Consider the following 13,496-nt stretch of genomic DNA (forward strand, 5'->3'; position numbering starts at 1 on the left):
CATCTTTAGTCTTGTCATAAGAAAATATTTTAGACGAAATTCGGTAAAATTCGGTAGGCCGCTAATAAAAGGACAAAAGTCCATTGAGGCTGCATTTTTAAAGGCTAGTATTTTTTTATAATTGTCATAGTATATTTCCAACGTTTTGTTTTTAATTATTTTATATATGTATTTTTAAAACTGAAAATGAAATAAACAGGGAGGATAATGAAGAATTAAGTAAATCTAGCTTCGATAAAATGGTGGTAAAATGGTTATACGCAAAATATTTGCCATTTAGCTTCTTTGAGGATATCCACACCCAACTATTATTTAAAGCGCTGAATAAACAGTTAATTGAACCCAAAAAGATGCCCTAAGGAATAAAGTCTTATCCGAACTTGAAGAAATGAAAGAGAGAGAAAATTTGGGAAAGGTATTACGAAACAATTTAGCAAAAACATCGTTCACTGTTGATGGGTGGATGTCTGTTGCAAATAAATCTTTTTATAGGATAATGTATTATGAGACTGTTTTGTCATTTGGTATTTAAAATGAAATTGAAGACATAACATTAGATAATGTTTCGGATAATACCAAATTTATTGAAAAGCTAACAATTTTATTGGCTAAGTATGGTATTCATTTCGATCCGAATACGTAACATTTTCAATGTTTTGTTCACATCTTAATCATAAGGGTCCAAGATAAGTTTCAATTTTTAAAAATTTCCAACTCTGATGGTATATCAAATGCTGCTCAAATTATATCCGGTGATTCCAACAATTCTCATCACGACGATAACATGGATACAGACGAAAGAAAAATTTTATAGTTAAACTTAAAAGATTATTTGTAAAAATAAAAAAATCAGAACAATCACAAATTAAATTAAGATATTGTTGTGAAACAACGAGTATCAAATTTCTATCACCATCTGTTGACTTTTCCACCCAATGGAATACCATATTTGATATGTTAAGTACTGGATTGCACTTAAAAATTGCTTTGAAAGTCTTATGTGAAAATAACGATGTTTTCCCCAATTTAATGCTAACGGAACAAGAGTGGACTTTATTAGCTAAAGTCAGCAAATATTTAAAAGCTTTTAAGGCAGTATCTACTGAACTGGGCGGTGATAAATATGCCACATTACCAATTATTATTATACCCTTCAATATGTTGCTGAACGAAATTCAGAAACAAATGTTTGAGCTTGATCTTAAATAAGACAGAAATAACATCGATGAAGCTTTATTGCACTCATTTCGCTGTGGCAAGGACAAGTTGTTGAATCATTATTACAAAACTTATTAGCCATATTGTGCATCTTTAGTTATTGATCCCAAGCATAAAGCAAAATCGTTCGATTTAACCAACTGGGGGTAAGAAATGAAAAATTCTTCTCTAAATATGTTTACAATATTTTTTAAATCTTACTGCGATAATGATAATTTGACTTTGAAAAGTTCTAATTCCGATACTAAAAATATGAGTGATAATGCGCGGTGATTTTTATAAAGCAGATAATAAATACTATAAAAAGAGCGAGACAAAAACATGGAAGGCGGAATTTGATGCTTACAAAAATACTCCAAGAGTTGTCAGAGACGTCAACATATTGCTTTGGTGGAAATTAAATGCAGATACTTATCCAATTATGGCAAAAGCAGCCGAAGATATTCTAAATGTTTAAAAACACGAGTACATACTATTCGCCATCGCAACACTCACTAGGTGGCGCATCGAATCGTTATAAAAATGGCCGCTTAAAAAGGAAAACATTAGAGAAAAAGAGATAGTGCAAGTTAGAAAAAATAGAATAAATATAATTATTAGGTCACCATTAATGGAATTACTTTTGCAATATGTTCGACACACTTAATATTAATTTCTGTGAAAAATTTTTTCAATGTTTTCCTTTCTAAGTCAGTTCTGAATTCACCACCAGTTGGCGCTGACCTTTGCGTGCGACAGCGAATACGTACGCGTGGCCTAAGGTGTGTGGACGCGGCTTGAATCCCCCGATGACATAGCCAGTTGGCCTCGTGCTCGAGCCACACGCAACTGCCACCAGTTGGCGTTCGCAAAGGAATCTACTGAGCCGAGCGGTACTCCACGCGCCACCGGTCGATTCTTCGACCAACTACGACGCTTACGTCACGCGGATGAGTACCCTTCATACTTTCGGTCTTATTCTCGATATTCGTATCAATACTGGCTTCACCTGTATGAATGCAAAAGTGACTAGAAAGTTATTTTTGCATTTAAATAAAATTTTGACAGCTCCGAAATATTTTCATCATCACGAGGTAATTCTATGCTAATGAAATTTTGTACTAAAGAAGTTAGAATCTCTTTATTATCGTTTAAAATTGAATAATCAATTTCTCGTATGAAGAAGTTCTTTATTTTATTTGCTGCCCAAAGAAGAAATGCTATTTAGTCAACAGTATCTTTTTAACTATAACCATTATAATTTACAAGTAAGTAATTATTGAATTGACCCTTTTTTTCCATAATTTGGTATTCAACAATTTTTGTTCCGTCTGTAAGGTTGAAGGTCTTTTTTAGGAATCGCCCTCCTTTAAAAAAATCAATGTAAAATGTGTGCAAATGGTTAGTGCTATCATACCCTGTTTTTCCATTTAATGAAAAAATGTGGTGGGCATATAGCACCACCGCAGCGAACACATAATCGCCTTGCAACCCCTTAAAAAATTATAGAAAAATTGAGAGGCGATTTATAATAACTTTTTAAATGCCTCTCTGTAAAAACGGTCTCGGTTGTGTACTACTGTCTGCTTACGTATGACTTACAGAGTACTTTAAACAATGTGGAGCATTATGTTATTAAGATTTTTTTACAGCTCTCAGAGTCCCACTGATTATCTTGCGTAATATATTTTCTCCAGAGGGCAAATTGTGTTATTGGAGTTGAGAAGAGCGAATGATTTGGCCACGATTCCTTTAATTTCTCCATCGTCGTTTCTGCAAGATTATCTAAGAACCCTGAAATGTTGGCTTCGTTTGCTTCTTTGGCTTTATTGATCACTTGTAGTAATAATAAGCCATGTTTCTCGATCATCATTTCTCATACCGGTATCTGCGTATTTACTTACAAAAATTAACCCTAGCCGGGTCTCCGCATTGAATTTCAATGCTGAATATACGTACATTTGAAAAACCTGTACAGAAATTTCAAAAACTTAATTAAAGAATTATTATGCAAATAAGTACAACAAATATCAAAAGACACTATAGAGTTGCGACAAAAGGAATAATGCACGTAGAAAAACATTATATATGAGCGATTTCACCAATTCGGGAACTCGTTTACTGACGCACGTCCCAGATTTTGTTGCTATTCTCAGATCTTGTACTCTTTATCGAAAAATGATTCTCTAATTTTTTTCAGAATTTTTTATCCATTATTTTCGACGTGATTATATTGGAAAGTTTTTAATTTTAAGTACGTCCTAATTTTTAATTTATTTTTTATACTTTTTCAAATGACTTAATAGATTTTTTTCTCATATGATTTCCATATAAAAAAATCTCACCTTTCCAGTGGAATAATTGTTCTTCTAGTAACATCACTTTATACCGAAGAAATTAGCGTTTAAAGTATAAAAATAAATTTTTCAGGCAATGCATACTTTTTTTTTTATGGTATATTTTTCGTAAAGTTGAGAAAATTTCACATGGAACCTGTAACTTTCAAAATGGGATTCCTATTAAAACTCGTTGAACCGATAATAATAAAAAAAAAATAAATAATAAATAGTTTACCGCAAGTATTATGGACTATCTCGATTCTTAGGGACTTTTTTCCAATTATGATACTAGAGCCTGTAATATTTACTCGAAATGACTTAATTTTATTACTGTAGGTGGCGGTGTCTTTGCGTAAAAGTCGGGATTACGTAGGAGTACTAACCTAAATTTTTTGTTCCCCAACCCTAAATATACTCTTGTTTTGAAAGTTTAAAGTTTAAAATTTGTAGGTTTGAAGTTGATTTAAAACTAAAAAATAATAAATAGAGTGGAAAAAATATTGGATGAGCTATTACTACAAATAAAAATTTAACTTGGTACTCCTACGTAATCCCGACTTTTACGTAAAGACAATGCCACTTACAGTTTAATAAAATGAAGTCATTTCGAGTAAATATTATAGGCTCTAGTATCAAACTTGGAATAAAAGTCCTTAAGAATCGAGATAGTCCATAATACTTGCGGTAAATTATTTATTATTTCTTTCTTTTTAGTATTATCGGTTCAACGAGTTTTAATAGGAATCCCATTTTGAAAGTTACAGGTTCCATGTGAAACTTTCTCAATTTTACGAAAGAAATACTAACAAAAAAAATTTGCATTGCCTGAAAAATTGAATTTTATACTTTAAACGCTAATTTCTTCGGTATAAAGTGATGTTACTAGAAGAACAATTATTCCACTGGAAAGGTGAGATTTTTTTATATGGAAATCATGTGAGAAAAAAATCTATTAAGTCATTTGAAAAAGTATAAAAAATAAATTAAAAATTAGGACGTACTTAAAATTAAAACCTTTCCAATATAATCACGTCGTAAATAATGGATAAAAAATTCTGAAAAAAATTAGAGAATCATTTTTCGATAAAGAGTACAAGTTCTGAGAATAGCAACAAAATCTGGGACGTGCGTTGGTAAACCAGTTCCCGAACTAGTGGAATCGCTCCTTTTAAAGGGCCATCCTCGAGACACCATTCTCTTTTGCAACACCTCAGTACGGAGTATAATCAAAATTTAAATTAAAAATTAAATTACCTGCTCGCTATCCGGTTATTACATCATTAGCTCCTTTCTGATTAAATCAAATGTGAAGTGTAAAGAACCTTCGTCAGGGTCAAACATATCAACAATTTTCTTTGATTTTGAGAAGGAGCATGGAATAGTATATAAATGTCTAAGGTAAACAAAAAAGTTGTTACTCTTAACGGGATTCCTCACGCGTGCTTTACCGACAGTACAAGTCAATAAACAATTCGTTTAATAAAATTCAAATGCGAAGCAAATTGAAAAAACAGGCTTCTTTATGACAAGGTGCCAATTCTAACGAGTCAATCGAGTTTAACAAAACTCAAATCGGATAAAGAATAACGCTGTACCACTGTCCCGCGTTCTTGAAGTCGAAATAACCAAAAGTAACCTCTCTTCAAGAACGCGGCACAATTGTACAGCGTTATTTTTCAACTAATTTGAGTGTTTTTAAGTTCGTTTGACTCGTTAGGACTGGCACATTGTCCTACAAACGCCCGATTGTTCAATTTGCTTCGCATTTGAATTTTATTAAACTAATTGTTTATTGACTTTAACTGTCGATAAAGAAGGCGTGAGGGATCCCGTTAAGGCAATCCGCTAGCTAATCAAAAAGAATCTTATTCATAAAATAATATTCATTTTCAATTTCATCGAAAAACATACGGGTAAAATGAGATGGCAAGTAATTAAAATAATCCTTAATAACAAGAAGGGTTGAAATGGAATTTGATAAATTCGACAAATAATAGACTTGATCGATATAACAAATATTTAAAATAAAGAAAAATAAATGAAATGCAATTACACATTCTTCAGTAAATATTTAAAATTTCATTTAAGAGAAAAAAATAATTACGAAAAACCACTTGTTATGCCTGTGGTTATTTATATATTATATATTATGATATCATTAACCCTTTCCACTCCAAGGCTGTTTTTGTTTTTATTCCTCAGTGTCGAGTGACACTCGACATTGGAGTGGAAAGGGTTAATGATATCATAATATATAATATATAAATAACCACAGGCATAACAAGTGGTTTTTCGTAATTATTTTTTTCTCTTAAATGAAATTTTAAATATTTACTGAAGAATGTGTAATTGCATTTCATTTATTTTTCTTTATTTTAAATATTTGTTATATCGATCAAGTCTATTATTTGTCGAATTTATCAAATTCCATTTCAACCCTTCTTGTTATTAAGGATTATTTTAATTACTTGCCATCTCATTTTACCCGTATGTTTTTCGATGAAATTGAAAATGAATATTATTTTATGAATAAGATTCTTTTTGATTAGCTAGCGGATTGCCTTAACGGGATCCCTCACGCCTTCTTTATCGACAGTTAAAGTCAATAAACAATTAGTTTAATAAAATTCAAATGCGAAGCAAATTGAACAATCGGGCGTTTGTAGGACAATGTGCCAGTCCTAACGAGTCAAACGAACTTAAAAACACTCAAATTAGTTGAAAAATAACGCTGTACCATTGTGCCGCGTTCTTGAAGAGAGGTTACTTTTGGTTATTTCCACTTCAAGAACGCGGGACAGTGGTACAGCGTTATTCTTCATTCGATTTGAATTTTTTTAATCTCGATTGACTCGTTAGAATTGGCACCTTGTCATAAAGAAGCCCGTTTTTGCAATTTGCTTCGCATTTGACTTTTATTAAACGAATTTTTTATTGACTTGTACTGTCGGTGAAGCTCGCGTGAGGGATCCCGTTAAGGACATATAACCAATAGAAGGTTTACTAAACAGTTGTACCATTAGGAAGTTTCTAAGTAAAGAATTATAATCCTTAATAATTTTTTAATCAAAAGTTAGACAAAACCGTTTATAACAATTGTATTCTTTAAATCATTCACTGTATATGAATTTATCGATTTGGCATAAGTTAACCGAAAACTTTGTATAATGGTTAATAAGGTATAACTAATGTTTCATTAAGGGGACATTACTTTTTCTCGGCCCAACATTTCAGTCAATTTTAATGACCTGATAAATTAATAAACAAACATTTTTTGGATTCGTATTTCTTCTGACGTACATTTCATACATTCAAATACTAGAAACAGTAATGAAATCATTTAGGAAAATATTTTTAACATGGATTTCTACAGACTCGTTGAGATTGGTTTGAAAATCGACGTCGGTTTGCGTGCACGATTGCGGTCTATTGGAAAGACTAAACTAAAAGAAGTAAATGTTGTTAAATAAAGCATAAGTATGGCTATAGTACAAACTACGATCATTTTTATTTGTAAAACTTTAAAAACTGGCAGACCTTATGTTTCATTATTTTAGAAAATAGCATTATTTTTCTTAAGGAAACTGTTAAAAAAGGGGAGAGGAAAATTATCCAATCTTATTTATTTTTGTTTGTTCTGAAGCTATTGATATGTGGAAAAATATATTAAAATTTCAAAGTAATTGATTAAATACTATTTGAGTTGTAATGCACGCCGATTGCAAAAATGCTATTTGACATACGGGTTTAAGGATTTTACAATCAAATTTTCTCATATAAAACCTACTTACAAATTGCAAGCAATCAGCTGTTCAGATACCGTACAATAAACATCATTGGTCGATTTCCTTTGTATTGTAATTTATACTACACATTCATCAAGTAAAAAAAAGTTTATTTCAAACGTTAAGATATTGTGTGTGTACTGCGGAGTCGAATTGAATAGGCCGACACTTAACGATATAAACATCTATAAATTCATAAATATTCCAAGTTTTGCTATGAACTTTTCAGGACATAATCTTTAAACTTGAAACATTCCAGTAAGATACTTTTTAAACAATCGGTTTTTTTACCCTATAAAAAGTTTAATGCCCCCTTAATTGATATTGTTTGATAGTCGCAGATATACAATCGAAAATAAACAAAAATGATAGCCGTAAATATATTATTCTATCAAAAAAAGTGCCATAACTACTTCCTTATTTAAAAAAATAATGTAGTAGGAGATTACTAATTGTTAAAAGAATATTATTTTATGTACAGGACGGAGTACTTAAAGGTGCAATATCATGGTGCGTGGATTAACTAATCTTGTGCTTTGTGGACAGTGAATGGAACACGGATCTAATGAATAGATTATGAATCACATTCATCACAACGCGATTCTCTTAGTTTTGCATTGCGCACACGACTTATCAATCCATATGCCGTAAGATTTCACGTTTAAACGCCTTATTCTGTATATTTGTATGATACGTATGTTTTTTTTTTTAAAGCGTTCAATCGCCTCAAAATATACATCATTTAAAATATAATGCTGCAGATCGAGCTGAATAAAATATAATTTTATATAAAATTCCAATAGCTCTTAAATTACTTCAAATTCAATTTGGAAAATTAAAATTACTATTTGTTCTAATCGTTAATTTTTATTTCCCACCTTATAAATGGAGTTGATATTTTATCAAAAATAGTATCTGAAAGCGAAAGAATTAGTCCCGATAAGGTATATCTTTTTTTTCTACTGTAAAAATATTTTATTAACTCACTTTAGTCCTTTGCTGCTGCATATTTTCAGTATTAATTTGTAACACGATATTTATAATAAAAATTCTCTTTTAAGATATTTGTTTTTTAATTAATTTTTATTTTATTTAATAATCATAATTGAGCTAAAAGAATTTTTTAATATAAATTAATGAAAATTCATAAAAATTTATGGAATGATATAAAACCGGAATCTAGGATATATATATATAAGATCGGCGGATTTTGCATATTTAAGTTATTGGATAATAACCCTAACGAGATGATCAGGCTATTGCTAAAAATAATTATTGAACCTGAAAAACTGAAAAACTATTCAACAAGTGGAAATGGAGAGAAGGAAGAGATACCCAAAGAAATTTTGGATGCCATCGATTGTAAATATTTTATCTTCTTAATATTTTTTATACGAGAGAGAATAAGGGCTTCTTAATCTCCATAAATCAATTTTCTTTCAGGGTATGTTAGGAAAAATGCATCATTATAATTGAAGCGAAACAAATTTACACGTGTTGTAAATTTATGTTGCTTTGCACTTTGAAACTCAACAAAGGGGGGATGACTGAAGACTAATATTAAACTCGTTTAGCTCTCGGTGTTTTTTGGGAGTTTATATTTAATCATATTTATATTTTTATTAATTGTTTAGCATACTCCAAATTTAACAAACTAAATGTATATTTTGAAAAATAAATTATATTGAGTAACAATTAATGATTATTAATTTATTTAAATATTATAATTATAACGTGAAAAAATTGTAGTTTTAATTAATTGACTAAAAATAATGTAGCGCAAGGCAAATATTTTAATTTAATATATAAATTATAGTCTCACATAAATATATTTAAAAAAAAGTATTCCGGATGTCATCAGGAAGACAGCTTGGATTCTAGCTTTATCAAGACGCCTCCGTGTCTTTTTTTAAACGCTTTTAAATGTATATCTCACCCTATTTAGGAAACTTTTTTTTTACGCGGGTAACGAAGCCGGACTGTGAGAACAAAGCTCGATTTATATTATACAACGCCGGACCAACACGGCATAGCACGACACGTTAGTTGAAGGAGTATAGGAAATATGTTTAGACATGTGTTCAACTAGTGTACAGTGCTGTGCCATCCTAGTCGGATGCCCTATAGTATAGATCCAGTCTAATTGCCTATACAAATGTACTATATCATATTTGGACATTGCGTTGCTGGTCCGTGAGATGCCGTTGATCTTACATGCGTATAGTGAAGAATTCACCTTAACGAATTGTAGCACTGATATTCGCAAGTAGAGCCCTTTAAAAATCAGTGTTTTTGTCGAATATTGAAACCACAGAGCGACAGTTGAATGGCCAAGTTTATAGACTAGCTAAACTACAACCGGCCATATCCACCGGTCACGTGAGTGTTGTAGCACAGTCTCTAGCGGTCGCAATCCTTCCCGGGTATCGGCAAATTTAATTTGCACAAATTTTGCACATATGCTACAATAAGTAAATTCGGGAAGTTAAATGAATACGTTTGAAGGAAATACAATATATATTCAAACTAACACTAAGTAATTGCTAAATAAGTACTAGGAGATGTACCCTTTTACCATTTTTTCTGTATGTGATGTCTGCTACAATTTTCGACTTTGTCCTTTTCTTCTATGGCAAAGTATAAGGTCCCTAGATTTGCAGTGCAGAAACATCTTACAGACTGTCAAGAGATCCGTAACAGTACGCTTGATTAAGAATTGACTAAAAGTTGACCTTTTTCATTTAGTTCTGCGTCAATTTTGCTATTATTTATATGAATATGATATAATATATGAAAATGTTAAATGTTACTGAGATTGCTATGAGATGCTATGCCGACAAGGAGTTATTATTGAAATTTTTAGTTTATAATGTGTAATACAATATTATACCAGCTTACAGCCATTATATCTAACGTCCTTATTAGGTAAATGAAATTACTTTTTGCACTTAATTTGAATTCCTTTTTGAAGCAATAACTAACACTATATTATCTATAGCAATTCCTGTACTTCATAAACAGGATGTCCTAATAATTCTTATTTCAATCACAGAAATTAATTATAACTTGTATCAAATCATTAAGATTAAGCTTCTTAGACTTTACTTTCATAATTTTTTGTAGTTACGCAAAACTGGGTTTGATGGTGTCAAGAAGCTACAACTTACGTTACCTTCACCAATAGCTAATTATTGAAGACACTGCTAAACTGCAAGAAAATAGTGCTAAATAATCCATGAAAGGAGCTGAAGATTTAGATGACTATATCGGATATGAGGCTTTCGAAGCCCCAGGATTTTCTGCTAAGGTTTGAAAATATATCTATTCCATTTTACATTCTTACTATGAGTAATTTTTTTTTTTTTTTTTTTTAATAGAGCTGAATTTGGTATGGGGAATGTGTGTGTGTATGTGTGCGTCTGATTAAAGATTGGGAAATATAACTGACAATTTTATTCACTTGTGTATCTTTCAATATTTAACACAGTGAAGCCTGAAGACCATTATTTCTTACTTTATAAACTAGTTTTAAACAAACTGCAGATAATTGAATACTCAACTGAAATGATTAACGCATTTAATGAATCAGCATTACATATTGCCGCGCAAGCAATTTTGCTTTGACAGCATCTTGTACGACAAAGTCATCAGAAGGCGTCACATATACAAGGTGTCCAACAGCATAAAGGTTGCCATCATTTTTCAGGTACGTCCGATACTATAAGAACATAATATTTACGAGTAAAGTTGTTGGACATCGAAGGGGACATAAAGTGGTGATATTAATTTGAGCTTCAAACGTCATTTAACGACTACATGAAAGTTATCTTAGATTGTGGGTGTGTGTGTGTGTGTGTGTGTGTGTGTGAATGGGAAAAACCCTATATATTATTTTATAATTTTCTAGCTAACTTCAAGTACTTTCAAAAACTGTCTTATTATTTTCTCATTTCATCCTGCTGTTTACGAGATACATCAAATTGAAAATATATGTAAGTGAGCGACTATGAGTCTGTATGTATGGCGTTTACGTACACTATTTTAGTTAAACCCTTTACTGTATGCAGTTTCAAAACAAAGTATCTCGTCAACGACTGTATAAAATGGAAATGCGACAAAAGAATTTTGAAGAGGTCTTGAGGTCAGTTGCAAAAATATGTAATAATATATGGAATGTTCTATTTCAAATACTTAAGTTGACCTTCATGTAGCTGTCAAATAACGTTTTAAGGCCAAGCTAATATCACCATTTTATATCCTTCCCAAAGTCAAAAAGTTTTATTTGAATAGTTTTTTTCTAAAGTATTAGAAGTGCCTAATAATTCGTGGCAACTATTAACTAAAGCCCTTGTATACTGAAATGTATATGTTAGATTGAGAAAATCGCGTAAGTAATATAATTCCTGTAGTTAGCGTATACATAATAGGTTTAAAACTGCACCTTCATTTAACGAAATAATTATTTAAGGATACTATGATGTTATTCCAATATACTAATTGCAGCTATTTTTATTGGCATAAAAATGAACTCTTGTATATTAAATTTCTTGCTATTGTGTGAAGGGAACAAATTTAGAAAAGAATGAAATTTTTCATTCATGGATAAATCAGAAGACCACGAAGAAAATGAAAATAATGTCAACAACTCTAAAAATTAACTGAGAAAAATGACGTTGAGTTAAGAGTTAAAAATAATGAATAATAATGTGACCAACAAAATATTAACTTATTTAGAGGTAAGTTTATTTTTAGTTTCTTTTTTATACTTCTTGTTTACTTTTAATAAAAAATGTCTCTGTATTTTATAAACGTTGAGTGTTTTGCATTATTCCTTATAGTATATTTAAGCATTGAGAAAAAGTCAATAAAAATCTAATTTAGGTATCAAACAAAATGTATATGAGATATTACGACGTGGGTTTTGTAAAATTATCATAGAAAAAGTATAAGGATTGAGCTGCAATCTTGGGAAAAAGTACGTCAAACATTTCTTTAATCTGTCCAAACAAAATCAATAATGGTTCCACCTTTAATTAAAGAAACAATACACATTTATAGAATTCAAAACTGAAATACGAATCAAGAAAGCTTTGTTGAGAAATAAACGTTTCTAATATAAAGATATTACAATTACTACTTTATTCAAGCAACAGTTTATAGCAATCAATATAAGAAATTAATTGCTATAAAAATGGAATAAATTCTTATAATAAAATATAGTAAATAAATAAGTAGAAATTGTTAATAATACAAATTAAGAGTAAAATAAATTTCATAAGTGGTAAAAACATAAGAAGAAAGTAAAACGAAACTTAGAAAAATATTTATTTACAAGTTAGCATTTTAACAACAGATCATTGTATTAAATATTTTTTAGGAATAAAGTAGGCGAGAGTGGAATAAAATGATCTCTTGATATAGTAAGGGCCTACCCACTCTAGGATTTAAAATAAAAACGATTTACTTTGTTGCTTTAAATAATGCGTGAAAGTCATAAAAATAATATAGTAAATTATTAAGTTCCGTTATAATCTCCGAACATCTGAATTTTTCTGCAATCGGCCGTGGCCAGATTGAGCCCACATTATGATATTAATGGCAAATAGGTCAAGTTTTGTATAATTTGTACTTTTGTGAATATAAATCAGGTTTTCTCGATAATGTTTTTGAAGTAGCGAAACTGATTTATGGAGAATAAAGACGTCATAAATATTTTACTCGTTGCTTTGGTAATTATATACAAAATAGTAAGACTATATAGGTTTAATTAGAATGTGTGGCTTTGGTATTAGAAATTATTTAAAGTGGCAAATTAATGGAAGTTGAGATCGATATTTCTATTTGCTTATATAATGATATCCTTGCCATCGATTATGTATATTATTGATGCTGCAGGTACGAAAAACGATTACAGTAGCCAAAATTTTAGTCAGTAGTCTGATGTATTATATATGCATCAAGTCTGCGGAAATATCCCTATCCCAGGGGGTAAAAAGACACAGATTACCTTATAAATCCACAGTAAGGGAGCAGAATAGTATAACCCACAAAAAACAAGCTTCGCTTGTAAAAAAAGGACGGCAAGTACATAAGTCGTATCTAGCATGATTATTATATAGTAATATAAAATATTTTAATTAAAAAAATAATGAAATCCAAATGTTAGGCAAGTCTA

The 13,496-nt window shown here is 30.6% G+C and overlaps 1 protein-coding gene across 1 annotated transcript in view; it reads left to right on the forward strand.

Moving 5' to 3' along the window:
• The window catches only part of LOC136776048 (probable G-protein coupled receptor Mth-like 6), a 43,851-nt gene extending 33,050 nt beyond the window's left edge, over window positions 1–10,801 (forward strand). Inside the window, exons 2-3 of the mRNA XM_066731371.1 lie at window positions 10,445–10,628; window positions 10,699–10,801. Coding sequence (XP_066587468.1) covers window positions 10,445–10,464 — 20 coding nt within the window. The 3' untranslated portion in view covers window positions 10,465–10,628; window positions 10,699–10,801. The remainder of the gene's footprint in view (window positions 1–10,444; window positions 10,629–10,698) is intronic.
• The last annotated feature ends 2,695 nt before the right edge of the window (window positions 10,802–13,496 follow it).

Source organism: Prorops nasuta, unplaced genomic scaffold, assembly GCF_024137725.1.
Source record: "Prorops nasuta isolate Cenicafe-Biocafe unplaced genomic scaffold, Cenicafe_Pnas_1.2 PNAS00009, whole genome shotgun sequence".
Classification (NCBI taxonomy): domain Eukaryota; kingdom Metazoa; phylum Arthropoda; class Insecta; order Hymenoptera; family Bethylidae; genus Prorops; species Prorops nasuta.